General features: G+C 40.8%; 1 protein-coding gene across 2 annotated transcripts in view; it reads left to right on the top strand.

The window, feature by feature from the left end:
• Positions 1–10,193, top strand: part of LOC100562616 (sodium-dependent neutral amino acid transporter B(0)AT3) — a 52,723-nt gene continuing 42,530 nt past the window's right edge. Inside the window, exons 1-3 of one of the 2 annotated variants that reach the window (XM_062980821.1) lie at positions 1–283; positions 5,649–5,789; positions 8,054–8,185. In XM_062980821.1, coding sequence (XP_062836891.1) covers positions 121–283; positions 5,649–5,789; positions 8,054–8,185 — 436 coding nt within the window. In that variant the 5' untranslated portion in view covers positions 1–120. The remainder of the gene's footprint in view (positions 284–5,648; positions 5,790–8,053; positions 8,186–10,193) is intronic. The other variant, XM_062980822.1, reaches the window with a different exon arrangement.

The following is a 10,193-nucleotide window of genomic DNA, read 5'->3' as shown; positions in this document are numbered from 1 at the left end:
TCAAGGTTTTCAAGCTGGTGTTTCACTGTCTTGGATTTGACAAATGATTGAAGGGTTCAATGTTCAAGCTGTTGCTTATCTCAAAGAACTGGGGGAGAAATAAAAAAATAAGCTGTAAAGATGGAGCCAGAACCTCCTGCTGCTGATAGCAGGATCATTGAAGATGATAAAGCCAGGCCAAAATGGGATAATAAAGTCCAATATCTTTTAAGTTGCATTGGATTTGCTGTTGGCTTTGGGAATGTCTGGCGGTTTCCATATCTGTGCCAAACCTATGGAGGAGGTAAGAGGAAAAAAAAACCAATTCACTATACAGTGTTCCCTCACTTATCCCTGGGGTTAGGTTCCCGGACCACCAGCAGTAAGTGAAAATCCGCGAAGTAGGGGCACTATATTTATTTTAATATTTATACATTATTTTAGTAGTTATACACTATTTTAAGTCTTTATCAACCAATTGTGTGTTGATAAATCGCCTCCTTCTCTTCCCGTTGCCGCTTGGGCTCCTTTTCTCTCTTTTTGGCTTCTCTTTTCTCCCTTCCTTAGGCTGTAAATTGTAATTTTTGTGATTTATATAATAGTCTTTTAGAGTTTATTGAAAAACCGCAAAACAGCAAATCCGCGAAAAGTGAACCATGAAGTAGTGCGGGAACACTGTATTTGGTTTTGTTGTTGCTCATTTAGGCTAAAAGGAAATTGGGTCACTAATGCTTGGAAAGATACACAATTATTCTCTTATGTATTGTCTTCCTCACACTGAACAGTGAAGAGTAGAGACATCACACTAGCAACGAAGGTCCGCATAGTAAAAGCAATGCTATTCCCCATAGTAACCTATGGATGTGAGAGCTGGACCATAAGGAAGGCTGAGCGAAAGAAGATAGACGCTTTTGAACTGTAGTGTTGGAGGAAAATTCTGAGAGTGCCTTGGAACGCAAGAAGAGCCAACCAGTCCATACTCCAGGAAATAATGCTGCTCACTGGAGGGAAGGATATTAGAGGCAAAGATGAAGTACTTTGGCCACATAATGAGAAGACAGGAAAGCTTGGCGAAGAGAATGATGCTGGGGGAAATGGAAGGAAAAAGGAAGAGAGGTCGACCAAGGGCGAGATGGATGGATAATATCCTTGAAGTGACTGGCTTGACCTTGAAGGAGCTGGGGGTGGCCACGGCCGACAGGGAGCTCTGGTGTGGGCTGGTCCATGAGATCACGAAGAGTCGGAAGCGACTGAACGAATAAAAAAACATAGCTGGCAGGAATGCTGAAATACTCTTACTGTATATACTCGAGTATAAGCCTAGTTTTCCAGTCCTTTTTTAAAGACTGAAAAAGCCCCCCTCGGCTTATACTCAGGTGAGGGTCTTGGTTGGCTTATATTTGGGTCAGCTTATACTCGAGAATATATGGTACATTTATTCTTTTTCTCTATTATTATTGATATTATTACATTTATTATTTTTCTCTATTATTGTTGCTACTATTACATTTATTTTACATTATTATTATTATTATTATTATTATTATTATTACATTTATTATTTCACTCTGACCTTATTATTATTATTATTATTATTATTATTATTATTATTATTATTATTGCATTTATTATTTTAGTCTATTTATTATTACTTGTATTATTTTCCTATATTTATTATTTATTTTATTTATTTATTTACAGCATTTATATTCCGCCTTTCTCACCCCGAAGGGGACTCAGGGCGGATCACATTACACATATAGGCAAACATTCAATGCCTTTTAAAATAGAACAAAGACAAACAAACATAGGCTCCGAGCGGGGCTTGAACTCATGACCTCCTGGTCAGAGTGATTCATTGCAGTTAATTGCACTGGCTTGCTCTCCTGCCTGCGCCACAGCGGGAGAGCAAGCCAGTGCAATTAACTATTATTATTATTATTATTACATGTATTATTTTACTCTATTATTATTAAAAGGATAAATAAGCACATTTACATTGAAGAAGATGAGAATAATGATGTGATCAGAGTTGGACAGTCTTATCTTAAATTTGAGCTTTATGTAAATATTCAAAAACATTTAACCTACTCATGCCTCAATTAATGTAATGTAATGTAATTAATGTAATTTTATTGGTATCTATTTTTATTTTTATTTCTGAAATTTACCACCCTCGGCTTATACTGGAGTCGATATTTTGTGGTAAAATTAGGTGCCTCGGCTTATATTCGGGCTGGCTTATACTCGAGTATATATGGTAAGAGGACCTTATCAGATGGCAATATTGAGAGGCATCGTTAAGTTAAGAGAGGAATCTGGAGCCTCTTCCACTCAATATCATTTGTTCTCCTCTCATCAGACTTTTAATTCTTCCCCGTAGGTGCCCGCTATCTTCCTCATCACACATAGGCAATAAGTCTTCGCTCCCAACTTTTTTTCTTCATGAAAATCTGCCAGAATCCTTTTCCATGGAATGCAATAGTTCTCCATCTAAACCCATTGGACTCTTACAGGGATGCTGCTTTAAACCATTGATTTCCATGGGATCCAATAGTTCTCTATCTAAACCCATTGGACTCTTGAGACAGGGATGCTGCTTTAAATCATTGCTTTCCATGGGATCCAATAGTTCTCCATCTAAACCCATTGGACTCTTGAGACAGGGATGCTGCTTTAAACCATTGCTTTCCATGGGATCCAATAGTTCTCCATCTAAACCCATTGGACTCTTGAGACAGGGATGCTGCTTTAAATCATTGCTTTCCATGGGATCCAATAGTTCTCCATCTAAACCCATTGGACTCTTGAGACAGGGATGCTGCTTTAAACCATTGCTTTCCATGGGATCCAATAGTTCTCCATCTAAACCCATTGGACTCTTGAGACAGGGATGCTGTTTTAACCCATTGCTTTCCCTGGGATCCAATAGTTCTCCATCTAAACCCATTGGACTCTTGAGACAGGGATGCTGCTTTAAACCATTGCTTTCCATGGGATCCAATAGTTCTCCATCTAAACCCATTGGACTCTTGAGACAGGGATGCTGTTTACACCACTTCTTTCCATAGGAGGAAGTAATCATGCATTTCTATAAGTTGTCTGATGGCAGCTGTGACTCCCAGTAACTTTATGGTGGCCGCCCATAAAATTTATTTATTTATTTATTTATTTATTTACAGTATTTATATTCCGCCCTTCTCACCCCGAAGGGGACTCAGGGCGGATTACAATGAACACATATATGGCAAACATTCAGACAGACAAACAACGTCTATAGATAGACACAGAGGCATTTAACATTTTTTTCCAGCTTCACAATTCCGGCCACAGGGGGAGCTGTTGCTTCACTGTCCACTAGTGACTGTACTTCCTCATTCCTTTCCTCGTGTTTTGCTGGCAGTTTTATGATGTTGTAAATTAGTTAAATTAGCCTCCCACATAAAGCGTACCTAAATTTCCCTACTTGACAGATGCAACTGTCTTTCGGGGCTGCATAGGTCAACAGCAAGCCGGGCTATTTAATGGTCGGGGGCTTAACCCGACCCAGGCTTCGAACTCATGACCTCTCGGTCAATAGTGATTTATTGCAGCTGGTTACTAGCCAGCTGCGCCACAGCCCGGCCCTTGAGGGGGGATGGGACTGTAAGTATGATGAGATGTATTCAGTGTTTGGACTGCAGAAGTTCTCGGTAGTTAAAATGTGGGAATGTATTCTGAATTTTCAGTGAACCCTGGGCACCTCCACAACTTTCTGAATAACATTCCAACTTTTTAGTGTCACTAAATAACTCACATCTGAAATGCCCTACTTAACATTTGCGTCTTCTTGGACTTCTCATCATTCTCCATCGTTACTGATTGACATGTCTTTATTGCCTGGATTTATTGCCTCGGTGATTCAGTTACTTACTTTCTCTGACTAAATAGACATGGATTTGTTTATTTTAATTTTTCCAAGCATCATCAGAGGTGAAAGGATAATAAACAGGTCCTGATTGGTTCTTAATATTGATTTCAAGAATTGATGCTCATATATGCATTTTTCATTGGGGGAAATTATTGTAAATTTTCTGCAAATGCAGAAATTGTGTTGAACTTAAGGTGTTCGAAAGCAGGGCTTCATCTACAGTAGCAGTTTTCTTATAATTTTAGACTGCTTTGTGAGATCTTAGTAAATGATTTCCAGACTTTCTGCTGTTTGACTGAGGCTTCAAAATCTAATAAAGGCCCTGAGGTACCAGAAAGACTAACCTACATCAGAGTCTCACTTATCCAACATAAACGGGCCGGCAGAACGTTGGATAAGCGAATATGTTGGATAATAAGGAGAGATGAAGGAGAAGCCTATTAAACATCAAATTAGGTTATGATTTTACAAATTAAGCACCAAAACATCATGTTATACAACAAATTTGACAGAAAAAGTAGTTCAATATGCAGTAATGCTACATAGTAATTACTGTATTTATGAATTTAGCACCAAAAAATCACGATATATTGAAAACATTGACTACAAAAATGCGTTGGATAATCCAGAACGTTGGATAAGCGAATGTTGGATAAGTGAGACTCTACTGTATTTCTTATGGAATAAAGTGCCACTTGTTTCTCTGTTACGTTAAATAACTGTTTGAACTAAGATTGCTACAGCTGCTCCACAAACCGCAAACTGATCATCAAAGCAAAGGTTGCAAACCTAAATGGACCATTTAGTTTTAGATACATGATCTTTAGGAAGCAATAACATGGGTAAAGAAAAATAATTGGCAAGCAGGCAAAATAACTGGAGCATTGACCAGAATGTAGAATATCGTATCATATAATTAAAAAGTAGCTAGAGATGAAGACCATTACAATTTCTTAATTGTTCCAATATATACTCTGTGTACTCTGTTTTGCCATGCAAGATCCCTTTGTGTCTCCTTAGGCTCTTTAGGCTTCCACACAGCTGTATAAAATCCACATTGAACTGAATTATATGGCAGTGTGGACTCCAATAATCCAGTTCGAAGCAGATATTGTGGATTATCTGCCTTTATATTCTGAGTCATATAGCTGTGTGGAAGGGCCCATAACCAAATTTCCTTGCAATTGAAGTGGACAACAACACCTATAAAACAGTGTCTGCGGGCAACCTGGTGCACTCTAGATGCTTTGGATGACAGTTTATTTCATTTATCTAGATCAGTGGTTCTCAACCTATGGGTCCCTAGGTGTTTTGGCCGACCACTCCAAGAAATCCCAGCCCATTTACCAGCTGTTAGGATTTCTGGGAATTGAAGGCCAAAACATCTGGGGACCCACAGGTTGAGAACCACTGATCTAGATCCAGATGTAACAACAAGCTATGGTTTGTGATATACTGTTAAACGAGCAAAGTATAGTTTGACTGGTTGTTTATTATATGATTTTAATACTGAGTTGATGTTGCCCAATTTAAATTAAATGTATTTCCAAACTATATTTATCACTGTACTTTGTAAATATTCAAGGTAAGTATCGGTCTTCCTATATGATGATGCCCAGAACTGTGAATGGCTCTTCTGGTCTCTTTCAACTATGATTCTATGTACTATTGTCTATCAGACACTATTGTTATGAGAATAATGAACGGTTTGACAATGGTCAGCCTCTGAGTGATCTGTACTTGGCTGTTATGTTTTCAGGGGCCTTCTTGATTCCGTATGTTATCGCCCTTGTGTTTGAAGGACTCCCACTATTTCACATGGAGTTGGCCCTAGGACAGCGCTTAAGAAAAGGTACCACTGGTGTCTGGAAACATATCTCACCTCACCTGAGTGGACTTGGTAAGTTTCTCTAGCTTTCATGATGAAATAATGCTAAGTATTGTTCAATCCTGGAAACGTGAATCTGTGATACTATCAGGGGCACCATGTAGTTGCCTGGTTGTGCAAGATCCATCAAAGAGAAGAGAGGGAATGATTGTAGGACAGCATTTCACAACCTGGGGGTCGGGAACCTGGGGGGGTCATGAGAGGGGTTTTGGGAGGGTTGCCAAAGATAATCAGAAAACACATATTTCTGATGGTCTTAGGAACCCAAATCCCTCCAGTATTTTCTGTTGGTCATGGGGGTTCTGTGTGGGAAGTTTGGCCCAACTCTATCATTTGTGAGGTTCAAGGGGCTCTTTGATTGTAGGTGAACTATAAATTCCAGCAACTGCAACTCCCAAATATCAAGGTCTATTTTAAATGTATTTATGGGATTGTTTTAAATTGATTGTTTTATATTGCTATGTTTTATTTTTCTACTGTATTGTGAGCCGCCCTGAGTCCCTTCGGGTGAGAAGGGCGGCATATAAATGATGGAAATAAATAAATAAATAAATAAATAAATAATTGTGACGCCCCTGGCTGCGTGAGCACTGGAAACCAATACACTGAGGCCAATAAACAATCTAATATCTTTATTAAGGAATTAAGGAATTAAAATGAAAACAAGTAGAAAGTATAGTCCATCAATAGACCTTTCAGGAAAGGTCAAATATAGTCCAGTAATATATTGTCCAATATATAATATTAGAGTTTAAAGTTGTAATCCAAAAAACCGAAACACACTCAAACTTCCAAGCAGTTTGAGTGGGGAAAACGTCCAAGTCTTTCACTAGAGTACAGAACAAATCCAAAGGCAAGGAACTGGAAACAAGGCTGGATACACGGCACGGCAAAACAAGACTGGATTCATGGCAAGACAAGTCAAGGAACATGGCTTGGCAAGGCACGAAAAGGCTGGAAGACAGTGGACTTAAACGCAGTCCACACTTGGCTGGAAGCGAGGTTAATCCTCCAATTCACACATTGACTCCGCAAAGACTAGCCGGTGCGGGGAACTTTTAAAGAACTTCAAATCATCCTGCAAAGCAGGTGTCCAATGCTCCTTTTCCCAAGGGAAAAGAACTGAAACAACATCTTCGGCCAGATGCGATCCTCCCTAAGAACTCTCAGGGGAAACGAGCTAATTAGCGCTCTTTCTAGCCGCTAATCAGGCGCTTTTTCGTGTTTGCTCTGAGCGGCTAGCCTCCCAAAATTCCCTTCTCGCAAAGGGGGGAGAGGTGCTGGGAATAGGCACCTGTTCAAGGTCCTTTTTAATGAGCTCCGGACTAGAATTGTCAACAAAAGGCATCTGGAAAGGAACAACCTCTTGCTGAAACAGCAGAAATCCCATTTCCTCATCACTTTGATCCATAATGGCGCCATGGTCACGACCCAGGGGCCCATGGGACATCACAATTTCCCCCAAACTCCACCAGTGTTCAAATTTGGGCATATTGAGTGTATGTGCCAAGTTTGGTCCAGATCCATCATTGGTCGAGTCCACAGTGCTCTCTGGATGTATGTGAACTACAACTCCAAAACTTAAGGTTAATGCCCACCAAACCCTTCCAGTATTTTATGTTGGTCATGGGAATTCTGTATGTCAAATTTGGTTCAAGTCCATTATTGGTGGAGTTCAGAATGCTCTTTGATTTTAGGTTAACTATAAATCCCAGCAACTACAACTCCCAAATGACAAAATCAATCCCCTCTCAACCCCAAGAGCATTCAAATTTGGGTGAAAATACGTCCTGCATATCAGATATTTACATTTTAATTCATAACAGTAACAAAATTACAGTTATTAATTCGCAACTAAAATAATGTTATAGTTGGGGGTCACCACAACATGATAAACTGTATTAAGGGGTTGCGGCATTAGGAATGTTGAGAACCACTGGTGTAGGAGAACATGATATGAATTGGGAGGAGTCATCCCTCCGCTATGTGATAGGACAAATACTCATTATTTAATTAGATTCAAAAATTGCAAGTGTATTTATAGCTGCTTTCACAGTATTTTAGTCTTCAACACGCAGCTCATTTATAGTGGTGTTTTGAATCATGTCACCATAGTAATCAGAAAGTTATGGCAGTTCTAATGCAGCTTGCTCATCATTTGATCTTTTCATTGGATGCAACTAACTCCTGCAATAGTATTGGTGTTAAATTGCAAGCACTGGTTCTTTGCTGTCACTTGTTGATGCCTATGCTGTGTCTACTTGTGTATTCTGCAGGTTATGGCTCTGTGGTGGTGTCATTCCTAGTGAGCGTCTACTATAATATGATTATGGCCTGGGTGATGTGGTATTTTATAAACTCTTTCAGAAATCCCTTACCATGGAGTTCCTGTCCACAAGATGATCCAGGTGAAATTCCAAGATGCTTATTACTGCTTTCAGTTATTAATGTCTTAGGCATTTTAAATGTTTGAAGGAACTTTAGACAAGCTGATCCTCCTGGAGTCTTGCCGGTTCTCCCTTGCTCCCACCTTTTACAAGGTCTTAGTCTTTCCCTGCCAAAGACTGCTGTTTCTCACAAAGCTGTAACTCCCAGGATTCCAGAGCATTGAGACATGGAAGTTAAGGAGGTGCATCAAACTTCATTTATTCTATGTTGGAGAGGCACCTTTTTTCATCTTTCCACCAACCAGATGGCGTAGTGGACTAAGTGACTTGAAGGTTGGGTTGCTGACCTGAAAACTGCCAGGTTCAAATCCCACCGGGGGAAGAGTGCAGATGAGCTCCCTCTATCAGCTCCAGCTCCATGCGGGGACATGAGAGAAGCCTCCCACATGGATGGTAAAAACATCAAAACATTTGGGCGTCCCCTGGGCAATGTCTTTGCAGACGGCCAATTCTCTCACTCCAGAAGCAACTCAAGTTGCTCCTGACACGAAAAGAAAAAAAAACCAATCAAGCCAGCATACATGACTCTGCTCCTTCCTATTTAATCCTCATATCAGCAACCCTTTCAGGTATATCAGCAAGACTTATGCACAAAATTTGTTTCCTCCGTTTCTTTCAGTACCTTCAGGAGCCCGTAATGGTAAGGGCTCTCCCAGTACAAAAACCCACCCGACACGAAAACAAGAGGGAGCCAATCTCGGTTCCTCCTCTGCTTTTCAGTATCACAGTTTAATCTTTTTATTAATCCCCCAGCAAACAAAAAGAAAACCCTTATTCCCTGAAAAAATACTACCAGTTACCTCTCCTCTTCCAGGAGGTCATCACTCTTGCTTACCTGGAAGTGGGAAGTCTCTTTAAAATGCCTTGGAAAGAGCGTGGGGCTGCTGGCATGGTGCAGGCCTGTCTGCAGCCCCTTTCCTCTAGAGTAGACAGCTTTAAGAAAAAGAAGCCTCCTTAAAGCGCGTGCCTGCTTGCAGCCGAGCGCCTCTCCTCTAGAGTAAGAAACAGCTTTAAGAACTTGCCTCCTTTAAATGCCTTGGAAATAGTGCTGCAGCCAAGCGCCTCTCCTCTAGAGTAAAAAACAGCTTTAAGAACTTGCCTCCTTTAAATGCCTTGGAAATAGTGCTGCAGCTGAGCGCCTCTCCTCTAGAGTAAGAAACAGCTTTAAGAACTTGCCTCCTTTAAATGCCTTGGAAATAGTGCTGCAGCCAAGTGCCTCTCCTCTAGAGTAAAAAACAGCTTTAAGAACTTGCCTCCTTTAAATGCCTTGGAAATAGTGCTGCAGCTGAGCGCCTCTCCTCTAGAGTAAGAAACAACTTTAAGAACTTGCCTCCTTTAAATGCCTTTGAAAGAGTTTGTGTGGCGTGCAGGTCCGGGAGAGAAAGAGTGTGCGCCTGCCTGCAGCCAAGTGCCTCTACTCTAGAGTAAAAACAGGTAAGAAGCCTCCTTAAAGCAAGTGCCTATCTGCAGCTGAGCACCTCTCCTCTAGAGTAGAAACAGCTTAAATGGCTAAAATGATGGGAAAGGAAGCCTAGGAAGCCCCCTTCCATAATGGGCCAATAGAAAATGGATCTTTTGGCACCCCAGAGCGAAAACAGAATCTGTCCTCCAGATTTCAGGAGGCTCCCAAAAATGGATTGGGCTTCCCACCAAAAGCCAGGACACAAAATGGGTCAAGGTTTACCCTGATTGCACAACCCTAATATGCAGGGCCGTAGCCAGAAAATTTTTTTGGGAGAGGTTTTGAAAACTTCGGGGGGGGGGGAGGGTTTGAACCCATGACCCACCCGCCCCCTGGGTTCAGACCTGTTGATATCTGCTTGAGATAGTGCCTGGAGGGACTCTTAATTTTTTGTGTCTCATAGGGAGGTACACCTGGAAGCCACAAGCCTTTTCGGCCTATGCTCCAATTCTGTGGAACTCATTGCCTCCATATGTTAGAGCAATGTCGGAGTTGCGACCTTTTGTA

The sequence above is a fragment of the Anolis carolinensis genome, chromosome 4, assembly GCF_035594765.1.
Source record: "Anolis carolinensis isolate JA03-04 chromosome 4, rAnoCar3.1.pri, whole genome shotgun sequence".
In the NCBI taxonomy this organism is placed as follows: Eukaryota; Metazoa; Chordata; class Lepidosauria; order Squamata; family Dactyloidae; genus Anolis; species Anolis carolinensis.
Note: the sequence above shows the minus strand (reverse complement) of the source record. Positions and strands in the feature narration are given on the sequence as shown.